Here is a 14,089-nt window from a genome sequence, read left to right as displayed (position 1 = left end):
AGAGCTCCAATACCAAATAGCAGTTATCCGAAGTCCCAGGGCTATTTCTAAGAGCAGCAGCAACCATCAGTTCCTGGATTACCTGCATCATAGCCCAAACCAACTCCCCGTGATGGATGAGTGACAACAGAAAGAGCTCTGGGACCCCTTGGGAAAATGAGCTGCCTCATCTTAAGGGGGGTTGTCCTGATACAGTTACTAAGGAAATCCCCAACCCTGCATCACAATCCACTAATGTAGAGTCCTCTGTCCTTGCGCAGGGGTGGGTGTCAGAAGAGCTGGATGGAAGATCAAGGCCAGTAGTAACAACTGCTTCCTTATCGTCCACGTCATCCACATCCCATTAGAGAACTGCTAGTCTGAGCTGTATACGAAATCTTCCAGGTGTTGTGCCAAGATCAAAGGCCACCCTCCAAATCTGAATAAACCTCATCCATTCTGTGTGGAGAACACATTTTACATGTAAAGCACTAACACTGACACAAGCTCTACCCATCCTTCACCCCATATGACCACCCCACTTCTTTCCAGTGGTGCTTGGAGAAGACCAGCTCCTGGATGAAGTGACAGCTGGTTGAAGCTGACCCCCTAGCAAGACAGAAGCAATGCTGGTGGTCAGAGTGGGAGCACTCTGAAGGGTTTATAGCCAAGGTGCAGCCTCCTTTGGTTGAAGGCGGACTGGTCAATGCAGTCTCATTTTGGAGGGTCTTGGATTCTTCATTGCCGCAAACTTCTCATATACCAACAACTGTAAGTAACACCACCACCTCCGATTGGCTAGGAGACTGCCTCCCTTCTGTCTTGGAGGATGATGACCAGACTTCAGTTATTCATGCCTTTGTAACCTCCAATCTGGACTACAGCAATGCCACATACTTGGGCATGACGCCTTCAGCATTTAGGAAACTCCAACTAGTACAGAATGCTGCAGTGCGTCTCCTCAGTGACACAGGCTACCCTGAGCTCACCAGAGTGGGCCTCCACACCCTACACTGGCTTCCCAGAGAATATCAAATCAAGTACTTATCTTCAAAGCACTCCATGACCTGAACCCAGGATAACGAAAAGATCACCTAAAGCCCTGGGATGAGGATCATGGTTGATAATTCCGCTCCTCTGGCACAATGGAACTTTCTACCATAAGAGAAAAGCTTGTTTGCACAGGAGACAGAGCTGTGACCTGCCCTCCGACACAAATCCAGAGCAGTGTGTACACAGAAGGAAAATATCCCACCAAAACAAAACACTGCACCACATGTGCAATTCACCACCTGGGGAGAGGCTGTAAGGGAACGAACCGCACATGACAGATATAAGTCACATAATTTAATGCACAACTGGAAGGCACTCAGACTCTATGGTAACAAGTACGATATAAGAATCTGTATAGAACAGAACAATATTTATTATTCTTTTGGACAAATTAGGAAATACATTTTTCTTTTGGACAAAAACCTGCATATCCTTTACACTGTATACATGGAGAAGCTATTTTTAAAATGCACCTAGGACTTCTGAGTTTAAAAAAAAACAACAAACAAATCAAGAATGGCAGGAAATTGTTACATAATACAAAGTAAAAATCAACACCCCCACCCAGCAAGAAAAACAGGAATTCTTGCTTCTGTCTTAATATATTGTATTCACCATGGTGAGGACTTTATAAAGATACCAACTTAAAAAGTTAGGCTAAGTCCTTATTAGGCTCCTAAATAAGTAATAGGCTTTTCAAGAGTGAAGTCCCCAGCAGACCCCATTGAAGCCCAGTTATAAGTAACATTTATATAACTGAAAGAAGTCAGCAAACATGATTTCTTCCTGTTTGCAGTTGTTTACTTTACTTTGAGAGCACTGTGTGTATCATCAGTTTCATCATTCACCCTCCAAAGTCAGTTTCCCCAATTTGTGTCTTTTCCTCAGCAAGAAGGAAAACAAAGACATTAAAATAAAAAAAACTAAATAAAAAAATGAAAAAAAAAAAAACAGAAAAAAACACCACACACAACTCACAAATAGAAAAATGTGACTGTAAAACAACAGTTGGTAGAGTTGAAACACGAGAAACCAGTTTTAATGCATTTCCTTTAATTGACTGGGGCTATATCTACACTACAGACTTTACAGCAGCACAGCTGTACCGCTGCATCTGTGCTACTATAAGGTCTCCCGTGTAGTCACTCTACGCCAGTGGGAGAGAGAGCTCTCCTGCTGGCATAATTAAAGCACCCCCAATGAGCGGCAGTAGCTGTGATGGTGGGAGAGCGTCTTTTGCTGATATAGCGCTGTCCACACCAGTGCTTTTGTCGGTGAAATTTATGTCGGTCGGGGGGGGGGGGGGTGTTTTTTCACATCCCCTGACCAAAAAAAGTTTTAACGACAAAAGTGCTAGTGTAGACAAAGCCTAAATTTGAACTTGATAGTGTTACTTTAAGCACCTATCAAACCATTTAAACAATTTACAGTCACTAAGGCTACAGAATCCTAGACAATTTTATAATTCTCAGTATAAATGCTTGATTCAATTGATTTTGGATGGTACCAACCCCTGAAGTGGATTTAATATACAGTTATACCTTAGCTCTTCCCCACTAACTAAATCCAGTTCAGGAGTGGGGTCAGTATTTGCAGGAAGATGCTGAGAGGGGTGAGATACATAGACGAGGACATGCAGGCAACACACAAATATTTATCTTCATACAGATCTGATATTTTAGCGACATTGTTAGTAGTTTAGGACCAAAATTAATATTTCATGTTAAACAGGATGTTGCAAAAAACAAAACATGAATATGTCTGACCTGATGAATTGTAAAGATTTCACGAAAATGTGATTTATTAAAATTTAAACAGTACTCTGTAGTGTTGGAAATCAAAATACATCAGCTCTATGCCAGAGCCTGGGAACCAGCCAGGGAAAGTAAGCAGTTTACGTTTCACTATGCAAAATTAGTGAAATGGCAACAGTAAACAAATGATAAAAAGTATATTAGATTTTTTAAATTAATTCAGTTTTAACTTTTAAATGTTGATAATATATTGATATATTTTCCATTGATAATTTTTATGGTGACAATGTTCATTTAACATATAGTCAGTGAATTTTTTCTTCCATTACCTAAATTTCCCCTACATCACTCTCTTTTGGGTCTGTTAAATTTGCTAGTGTTCTCTTTTTCTTTAAAAAGGTTCAAGTGTAGGAGTTACCATCTTTTCTTAGCTCATAAGTGTTGGTGACCCTGCATTATCTCACTGACACTTTGGACTCACAACTGGCCATAAATATGTTTTGTTTTGTTTTATTTTTAAGAAAAATAGTTTACTACCAGGGATTGTATTGGATGCTGTTGATACAGCTCTTCTCACCAGGCCAGGAGTTGGTCATATCCTAACACACTGATTTAAGTTTCACTGTTGGGTAACCATCTTTTCAAGACACACACACACGCATCTCCATAATGTATTCCATCCCCCTCTCTAATGCGTAACATCTCAGATCAGTTAAAAAAAAATCCACTTAGGATCAAGATTCATATGCATGGAACTACACAGCATGATGCAGAAAAAGGGACCCATTTACAAAGTCACACACTGGTTTCAGCTACTTGGCAACAGCACAATACGTTCTAAACGTGAGTGTGCTGCAAACGGTGATATCGGACATTGGAAGGCTCTCTAGTCAGTAAACCCACAAAAGGCATCAGCCCTTGTCACGTGTTCTTTTTGAAAGGCAACAAGAGGCTAAGCTGTCAAAAATAACATGCTTCAGAGGCAAAAAGTACCCCATTCCTCAATTCTTCTCAGGACTAGCGTTCTACTCGAGGGAAGCCGGCTTCTGAGGCATCTGGCAGTGATGTTCCCGATATCTGTAAATCAGCAAACAGATATTAATTTAATTCCTAACATGCCAAATCAAAAGGAGTAGGACATACAAAAACTGATTACCAATAACCTCTTTACCTGTCCCAAGTGCAATATCAATACAACATGGGCAGATTCTTCATTGATCATATTGCAAATCAGCATACATGGGTAAAGGACATTTTTAAATCCATAACACTATGCCAAATCTGAACTGATTCTCACTGGGCTGACAAAAGGCCCAACAGAGACCAAGGAACTACATCCTTCCCAAATTACAAGTTTTTAATGCATGCTGCTGAGGCGCTAGAGTTGTTAAAGAAAACAAAGCTGCAAAAAGTTGTTTATTTTTCCTCATCTCTCACCTTGTTTCTATGTCCAGAATGGCCAAACTATTTTTGCTCAAACTTTTGGGCTCTATTTCCCACCCTGCTACTGACCATGTGTGACCATGGGTATTAGTCTGTAGGCTCTGCATATCAGTTAACCCATTTGTAAGCCACATGCTGTATGCAACAAGTCCTGAAAAAAGGGCGAAACTCACATTATTTGTTGTTTTATTGTGAACCTCGAACATGGTCCCGGTTTGCCCCAAGATATCCCAGGGTCATACGTTTGAGCCAAAAATGTGCCCGAAATGGTTCTTTTCCCCTCAAGCTACAAAACTCCAGCATTATCCTAAAACAAATGGCTCTGTTAATGTGCTGCTGCTCAGCAGACACCCTGGAATGCAATGTGCTGCACAGAGAGACAGTCTGGAACCTTTTGAATCTTGCTGCTTGGAACATGCTTTGAAAACCTTAGAAGAAAGGCACTAGGAGAACAATGCAAAGCATTTGATTGTATCATCACCTGTTGCAAAGCCAGGCTTGGGTTGTGAAGATCGATGGTGGCAAGGGATGGAATACGAGACTCTGAGACTGTTTTGTTCTCCTTTTTGATAAATCTGGAATTTCGAGCTGCAGAAGATAATAAATAAATGCACTAACTGCTATGGATTTGTTTTGTTATGTTAAGCATACGGTGTCAATATTTCCCTCTAAGAAATATGCTAATATGATTTTAAAAATAAATGTCTTGATACAACTTATACTGCTCTTTGTAACTTATTTATCATCTAGTTTTAATTAATCGGAAATTAAAACTCATACCATCCAATCCTTTGAGTTCAGGGAGATGGTTATAGTTTAGCTCAGGCAAACGCACATCTGTCTTAGAGAATTCCCATCTTTTCTTGTTTGCCTGAAGAACGCTCTTTTCATTTGAGACCTGGTACCAAGAGATTGATTTACATGAGTAAGGGTACTAAAAGTAAAACCATTATTCAGCTCTTTTAAAAAGTGAGAGATTCCATGCTATGAGACTTACCCAAGAGTCAGAGTACCAAAACAGCCTGTATTCTTTTCTAGAAACATTCTGTTCAATAATCCTCAATACAAGCTTTAGAAAATCAGTAATTTAAGGAAGCCACCTAGAATTACACAGAACACCAACAACTGGAGAATGGTCTCAACTGTGCAGTCCTAACTCAGACAAAACTCCTACTGACTTGAGAGGAGTTTTGCCTGAATAACGATAATAGCATCAGGCTTTAAATTTGCATGATGTTTCAAAGAAAAATCTCTGGGGGCTAGCTACTCATTTTTTTGAGTGATTCATTCATTTTTACAATCTGTCCCCAGAAAATTCTAAATGTAAATCCTGAACTACTTGGCCACCATAGCCAACACCCGTCTCTCCTCCCAGCCTAGCCAGGAAACTATTTTTGTACTTGTCTAGAAGAATACATGTCTATCACTTTGACTTCTTGGAAAGCTCCTCTAACTTAAATAATATTCCAGTGCAATACAGCCACTTAACATAACTGTTAGCCAGTTTTCAAGATATATTTCCATTCTTTTGTTTGGGGACATCATGTATAATAGTTTACTATCTAGATAAGGCTGAAATGAAAAGTATTAATGACACTGAAGTCAATATTGAAGTTTAAAATACATTGTTTTCACTACAGGAGAAAAAGGAAGCTTACCGATGTGCCCAATCTGACATTGTAATGCCCTGCTGGTGAATGTTTCCCTTGCTTTATAAAAGGGTTTACATATTTTTTAGTCTTCTCATCAACTCTATAAACAAAAACAAAAAACCCAAGACTCCAATCAGAATTAGTAATAATCTCTGGGTAACATCATAATATACAAATAATGATGCAGTGTGAGACATCCAGCCCTGACATGAAATGGTTACTTGCCTGGTACAGTAACTGATGTTCTTCGAGATGTGTGTCCCTGTCGATGATCCACTTTAGGTGTCATCAGATCCCTCATCCTCGATTGGAGATCTTTCCGGCAGTACTCGTCTGGGCCGCGTGTGCGCAACTTCCGTCTCGTGGCACCGTTGGCACGTCTTTTGGCGTATGCACGACCCAACCCACTCAGTTCCTTCTCTACCATAGAGTCCTGTGCTAGAACTCCGAAGTAGAGGGGAACTAGAGGGGTAGTGGAGCACCCACAGGGACACACATCTCGAAGAATATCAGTCACTGCACCAGGTGAGTAACCATTTCTTCTTCTTCGAATGATGTCCCTGTGGGTACTCCACTTTAGGTGACTATATAGCAGTGTCCATTATCTGGTGGAGGGACTTTGGTATTAGTTATTTTGAAGAGATGAGAGTACAGATAGACCTATTGCAACATCCCTAGCAGATGCCTGATCAATTGTATAATGCTTTGTGAACGTATGGGCTGAGGACCATGTTGCTGCCTTACATATGTCTGTGATAGGGATGCTATTCAGGAACGCTGTGGAAGTAGATATCGCTCTCGTTGAGTGAGCTCTGGTTCCTGAAGGAGCCTGTAATTCTGTTTATAACATGTCTGGATACACAGTTATTCATTTAGATAGCCTTTGGCTAGATATGGCTTTGCCTTTTGTGTGTTCAGCCCCTGAAATGTACAGCTTATCCGATTTTCTAAATGCTTTTGTTCAAGCCAGATGAAACGCTATCTGACATGCAGCGTGTGGAGTGTGGCTTCTTGTGAGTTCGCATACGGTTTCTGTTTGAAGGTAGGTAAATGAATAGGCTGGTTAATATGGAAGTCTGAGACAATTTTTGGTAAAAATTTTGGATGAGGTCTAAGAGTGATCTTATCTTTGTGGAATATCATGTATGGCAGGTGGGCCACGAGTGCGCTAATCTCCCCTACGCGCCTGGCTGATCTGATGGCAACTAAAAATGACACTTTCATAGACATATATAGCAGTGAACATGTTGCTAATGGTTCGAACAGTGTTCTAGTGATGGCCTTTAGTACTAGGTTTAGGTCCCATGGTGTTATTGGAGCATGTATGACAGGAAATATTTTTGGTATCCCCACTAAAATCCGTTTTATCGTCAGGTGAGTGAATACCGTAGCTTGATTGATCTTGTCATGGAAGAGGCAATTGCTGCTAGGTGAACCTTTAATGAGCTAATTGATAAACCCAATTTTTTAAGTTCTAGGATATATTCTAGGATAACCGGTACGGGTGAGGATGTCACCATGATTTGTCTTTCTCTGCACCAGGAACAGAATCTGTGCCATTTTTGAAGGTAAGTCTTTCTAGATGGTTTTCTACTATTTAGTAGTATCTGTCTAACCTGTTCTGAGCGTTCTAACTCGTCCAGGTGGAACCAGTTAGGAACCATGCCATTAGTTGTAGCTTCTGTGTCTTGGGGTGATATATCTGGCCGCCGTCCTGTGAGAGAAGATCTTTTCTTGGAGGAAGCATGATTGGTCTGTATGTTGACATGTTGAGTAAGTCTGAGAACCACGTCTGCTTGGGCCACACTGGTGTTATCATTATGACCGTCACATTGTCGGCCTTGATTTTGTGGATGGTTTTGGGCTTCATTGGTATGGGCAGGAAGGTGTACAGTAGCCCCTTGCTCCAGTTTAGCAAGAATGCGTTGCCCATCGAACCTGATCCGAGTCCCACTCCTGAGCAGAAGAGGTGACATTTGCAATTTTGTTTTGTGGCAAATAGGTCAATCATTGGATAACCCCACTGGTGAAAGATATTGTTCATTGTTCAGCTCCTACTTGTGAGTTTTTGCAAAGTGTCTGCTGAGACTGTCTGCAGTGGTGTTCTGTCTGCCAGGTAGGTATGCTGCCGGTATTTTGATGTTGTGCTTTATGCACCAGTTCAATAGTTTTATTGATTTGCTGCATGGGGAGTGGGATCTTGCTTCTCCCTGGTGGTTGATATAAAACATGCACATTTTCCATCATTTTTATTGACTTGTTTCTTATGAATGGTAGAAAATGCCAGCATGCATTGCTTACTGCCCTGAGTTCTAACACGTTTATGTCTTTTTCTTCTTGCATGTGATGTAAAGTTCCATTTGAGCATTCATTCAGCAATTGTATGTGGCAGACCTCAGCCATTCCAGTGCTTTGTCAGTCAGGAGATTGAGGGAAACCCATCCTCCTTCGAGGTGGTGGATGGGGAATTCCTCCACAAGATATCCGCTGTTTGTATTTCTCCACACTCGCAGGCTGCAGTAGCACAAAGGTTCCAGCTGTGCATGCAGCAATTAAAGTGCCCAACACCAGTCCTTAGGCGGTTTAAGCTGGTCTGCTCCTTTCATGGCAGGCTGCAGCCTATGGGTGAGATGGGGATGGGAGGCAGTTATTGCCATCTGCCAGGGTGTTGTTCCTTCCTCCACTGGCTCATGACCCGCCTACTCTGGGTTAGGCTGCTATCCACCTGTATGAAGGCCTGAGTCGCTCTTATGAAAGGCCTGCAGCTCCTGAGGCGTTGACCCAGCAGAGGCTGGAAGATCCTTTCATGAAGGGGGTGGAGTAGGCTGTTAGCAGCTTTGAATGCTGCCTGCCTGGTTGCAGCCAGCCAGTGGGGTGGGACAACAGACAGAATGGGCAATTCGTAAGATGGTGTGGGGCATGGGCATCTGCTGATAATGCGAAGGGCAGCATTGAGATGTGTGTCCCGCTTAGGTGTATGTGTACTCCTGCCCCAAGCGGACACGCAGAATCCTGCTGGAGTGTACACAAGTGCCAATGCAGCAGAGCACAGGGTTGTGAAATCCACACCCCAGTCATAACTGCACAGCCTCCACAGCAGGTTGATCCGGGCTGCCACTTTCGCTACCACTCCATTATATGATGGCAGAAAGAAAGGGTTCTGTCCAGCTTTATCCCTAAATAGGTTGGGGTGCTCGAGAATGGTAGGGACGATCCGTTGAGTCGGATGATGAGTTTTTTGTTTGCCTCCCTGTTGTTCAGGTGGAAGGCTGAGCAGGTTGTTTTTTGAATGTTAAGGCGTAGCCGCCACTGATGATAATAGGTGTGCATTACTTGGATGTCCCTTTCTAAGATCTGTTGCGTGTCTTCAAATGACTTGCTGGAGTAGAGAATGACCATGTCGTCAGCATATGCAAATTTCATGCCTGAGATGTGTGGAAGGTCAGCAGTATAGAGGTTGAAGACCGCTGGCGCCAAAACTGACCCTTGTGGGCTGGAATGTCCATTGATTGTAACGCAGAAGCAACGGTTGGTGACGATTTCTTGTATTACATGCGTCATATGATGGTCTTGGAGCAATCATATAACTAACGAGTTGTAAATTCAGTTTTGAGATTCCTATTCGAGATTCCTGTTGAGCATTGATCAGGGCTGACTTTCTGCCTCATTATGAAGTTTAAACTCTCAACCATCCCCAGGATCCTAAAGCTGAATGTTGAGGGTTTCACCCCTGACAAGATGGACATGTTGCTACACATTGCCAATGCTAACAATGTGCTTGTTTTATTGATGCAAGAGATGCACCTGTGTGATAAGAGTACAGCTAGCATCCCAGGCTTCAAACTTCTTGCCTTCACAAACATTCCCCATCACGGAATCACTGCCTATGTGAGGTCTGCTGTACATGACTGCATAACAATAGCTATGTCTTTACCAAGCATAGAGATACAATGGCACACCAAAGTACAAGACCTGCATATCGTGAATATATATAAACCCCCATCCACTATAAGCAACCTAATGACCTCCCCATTGGTTCCGTCACCTGCCGTGTACATGGGATACTTCAACTGTCAGCACACTGACTGGGGTTATAATTATTCCAGAGCAAATGGGGAGACTTTAAGCAACTGGATCTCTAAATTGGACCTGACTCTGCTTCATAACAAACAACCGGGCACTTTCTATTCAAGCCAATGGAATACATCAACTAGCCCAGACTTGACCTGGTGGAGTGGCAGCACATGTGATATACCAGCTAGAACAATCCTTGACCGTTTCCCCCTCTCCCATCACAGACCGGCTCTCCTCAGAGGCACCCCACTACTTACCCCCAACTTCTTCACTCGCTGTTAAAAGATGGAACTTCCGCAAGGCTGACTGAGAACGTTTCGGCAACTTAACTGACGATTTAATTTATACTTTACCCCACTCAGACTCTGCAGACATTAACAACACTTACTCTGCCTTCTGTGGCGGATTTGTCACTGTTTCCAAGTCATGCGCCCCTTGCAGCAGATGCAGGACTTTCATCCCAGGCTGGGATGCAGAATGTGAGCAATAACATCGAACTTTCAAAAGCACACCAAATAAAAAGGAAGCGACCAAAGCCACACACCACCTAAAAGCTAGACTGGATGAAGCAAGGAAAACAAGATGGAAAGAGACATGTTTACGTGAAGGCTGGTTTCGGGTTTTGACCACCTACCCTGTATTGTGTGGTTGTGCAGCTGCGTTCCCCAACCTAGAAAGATGCATCTGTCGTAATCATAATTGATGGTTGAGGCTGCGAGAATTGGATTCCGGACAGCATGTTGTTGTCCTGGGTCTACCACATTAGGGAATCTTTGACCTTGTTTGGCATCATCAGCACTTTATTCAGACTGTTTGTTTGGTCTGGAGACCGACATGAGCCATCCCTGGAGACCTCGTATATGTAATCGGGCATGTTGGATCACGAATGTAGTGGCCGCCATATGTCCAAGGAGTTGTAAGGCATCGTGTGCTGTTATTGTTGGACTGATCCTCACTAGTAGTATTAGGTCTGTGATGGCCTTGAATCTGGGCCTTGGTAATGATGCCCTGGATGTTATTGCATTCAGATCTGCTCCTATGAACTCCAATTGCTGTGTTGGGTTTGAAATGGGACTTTTTGCTGTTTATCTTAAATCCTAGTTTTTGGAATTATGTTATAGTTTGGCCAGTGGCTTGTCTGGCCAGGGTTTGCTGGGTGCCTTTATTAGACAGTCATCTAGGTATGGGAAAATTGTGATTCCCTGTCAAATATGCCGCAACAACTGCGAGTACTTTGGAAAAGACCCTCGGTGCTGTACAGAGGCCAAATGGCAGTACTTTGTATTGGTAATGGTTGTCAGACACAGTAAATCTTAGGAGGCGTCTGAGAGCAGGGTGGATTGTGATATGAAAATAAGCATCCTGGAGGTCGAGGGCTGAGAATCAGTCCCCTCTTTGCAGTGTTGGTATTATGGTGGAGAGTGTAGCCATCTTGAATTTTTGTCACCTCATGAATTTGTTTAGTGTTCTCAGATCTAGAATGGGTTTCCATCCCCCTTTCTTTTTCTGTACTACAAAGTAGTGGGAATAAAACCCTTTCCCTCTGAGTTGTGGAGTATATGTTCTATTCCCCCTATTTTGTAGGAGATGATCTATTTCTTGGTGCAGTAATTGCATGTGAGTTGGGTCCCTGAAGAGGGATGGGGAAGGGTTGTTAGTGGGAGGGATGGATATAAATGGAATAGCGTATCCTGAGTTGATGATTTGTAGTATCCATTGGTCTGATGTAATAATTGACCAGTTGAGGTGGAATTGTCAAAAGGCAAAATTCAAAGTTTGTCGTAGATGAAGTTGGCTCTGTTTGCTGAGTGGGGTTTCTCAGACCCTCAACCAAAATCTCAAAACTGCTGCTTGGATGATGCAGATTCAGAACCCGAAGGTGTTTGTTGCGGTTGTCTGAGTCTCTGTGGTCTCTGCTTTCCTCTTTGTGATTTGTATTTTCTATACTGTGAATGAGATGGGTATCTGCAGGTATATGGTTGGAATCTATATTGCTTCCTCTTTGTCGTAATGTAGCCATAGAATCTTTCATTGAGTGTAGTACTTCACCTGTCTTTTCTGCAAAAAGTTGAGCCTTGTCAAAGAGAGATCTTCTATTTTTCTTTGTAGCTCTCTGGGAAGGCATGCCACATGAAGCCAAGAAGCCCTGCGCATAACTATGGCCGTAGCTGTAATTCTGGCCACCGTATCAGCTACATCCAGAGAAGCCTGTAACGAAGATCTCGCTACAAGGTGCCCTTTGGTAAGTAATGACTTAAATTGCTCTCTTTTGTTTTCTGGTATGTCATTTATAAATTGAGATAGTTTTTCATAAATGCTGTGGTCGTAGTTGGAAAGCAAGGCTGAATAATGTGATACTCTCATTAGTACAGGGGAAGATGAGTAGACTTTTCTTCCTTGCAGATCAAGCCTCTTCCAGTCTTTATCTTGTGGTGTTGTCTTATAGTTTGTCTGCTTTCCCCTTTGGTTCGCTACATCCATGACTGAGTTTGGAAGTGGATGAGAAAATAGCAACTCCATCCCCTTGGCTGGGATATAGTATTTTCTATCATTCCTTTTATTAGTAGGGGGAATGGTGGTTGGTGTCTGCCATATCATGTTAGCTGGTTCCATCAATACCTCATCCATGAGGAGTGCAATTTTTTATGAAGTTTCTCTATGTAGAATTTTAAGCAACTTATGATGTGACTCTGTGACCTCTTCCAGGGGAATTTCAAGATCTTGTGCAACTCTCTTGAATAGGTCATTAAATTGTTTAGGGTTGTCTACCAGTGTAGGTGTGGATGGAATTATGGCTTTATCTGGTGAGGAAGATGAGTCATGTGTGGGAGGAGATGTTTCCTGCTCAGCACTTGTTTCCGCTATTTGTGGTTCTTCCACTGCCTTAGTTATGTAGTGATTGGGGTGATTGGATGATTTCACTCTACTTGTATGGGAGCTGGTTGGTTTGTTACATGCCTTAGAGTAGGCAGACCAGGCATCCCAATTGTGCCATCACATGTGGTACGGCATGTGAAGTCCGAGCCATGGAGGACCATACCATGGATATGCCCTTGTTCCCCTTCAAGGCATATACTCAGGTGTCTCTAATGATGGTCTGGTGGGGGAGGAATGCTCTGATGAAAAGTGAGCTTCCTCTATGCCCCAGTTTTCTGTGTTGATGGAATGCACTGGGAAAAAGGCTTCATCGTGGGCAAAAATATAATGGTCATTCCACTGTAGGTGATTGTGGAGACAATGTTATTGGTTAGTGGTGGTGTTTGTGGGTTTTTTCCAATGATGGTGCCGTCGTCGGTGCCGGGCTTCTCATCAGCTCTGTGGGGGTGATCGGTGTCAACCTTGGCACCTCAGCAATTGTTGATGCCGTTACTGATTCCGGTGCCCACTTAGGTGCCATGGTCTGTCTCAGCACTGTATCTTTTTTCAGTGCCGCACTCGGCACCGTGGGCTCTGACAGTGCAATAATCGGTACCATTGACCATTGGTCCAATGGTTTCTGCACAGTATCTTTCTTTGATGCCGTGTTGAAGGAGGACTGTTTTTATTTATTTCTCAACTCCTCACCTCGATGTTTCAAGCCCTGGCTAGCACGGACCGAGTTGTACCTGAGGAACCTGTTGCCTCTTTGGTACTGTGTGTAGGGGATAGCCTCTTGGTGAATGTTTTTTCTTTAACGCTGTGGTGTCTGAAGGCGATGAGGCTCTCTTCCTTGGAGTGTGCTCAGTGCTCTCTCTGGGCTGCTTGTCCGGCCCCGGGTCAGAGGAGGGTCTGAGGGATTTCTCCATAAGAATGAGTTTTAGCCTCAGGTCCCTCTCTCGCCTCGCTCTGGCTTTCAGATTCCTGCAATGAATACACTTCTGTGGCACATGGGTTTCCCTCATACAGCGTATACATTGTGAATGACCGTCTGACGCTGGCATGGCATCTCTACATGAGGTGCATCTTTTGAAGCCTGGGGAACCCAGCATCTCTAATGTCTCTATCTTACTCTATTAAAAGAAAAAGAAAAAGCTAAAACTGCATCTGTCAAGGTTTTTGTTTGTGTTTTAAAAAAATAAGTAAATAACTGACTAAAACTTACTTAATTATGACTAACCTAACTAATTTTCTACTACTATTCTAGAGAAAGGCTTC

General features: G+C 42.9%; 1 protein-coding gene across 2 annotated transcripts in view; it reads right to left on the bottom strand.

Moving 5' to 3' along the window:
• The window catches only part of CDKL2 (cyclin dependent kinase like 2), a 42,112-nt gene that overhangs the window by 4,601 nt on the left and 23,422 nt on the right, over positions 1–14,089 (bottom strand). Inside the window, exons 11-14 of one of the 2 annotated variants that reach the window (XM_067556988.1) lie at positions 5,888–5,981; positions 5,010–5,127; positions 4,711–4,817; positions 3,780–3,863 (exon numbers count right to left, since the gene is read on the bottom strand). In XM_067556988.1, the coding sequence (XP_067413089.1) occupies positions 3,804–3,863; positions 4,711–4,817; positions 5,010–5,127; positions 5,888–5,981 (379 nt within the window). In that variant the 3' untranslated portion in view covers positions 3,780–3,803. Of the gene's footprint in view, positions 1–1,387; positions 3,864–4,710; positions 4,818–5,009; positions 5,128–5,887; positions 5,982–14,089 lie in introns of those variants that run through there. The other variant, XM_067556986.1, reaches the window with a different exon arrangement.

This window comes from Emydura macquarii, unplaced genomic scaffold (assembly GCF_026122565.2).
Source record: "Emydura macquarii macquarii isolate MOO-44397 ecotype Brisbane River unplaced genomic scaffold, CSIRO-AGI_Emac_v2 contig_1790, whole genome shotgun sequence".
Taxonomy (NCBI): domain Eukaryota; kingdom Metazoa; phylum Chordata; order Testudines; family Chelidae; genus Emydura; species Emydura macquarii.
This window is presented reverse-complemented; position numbering and strand designations above follow the sequence as displayed.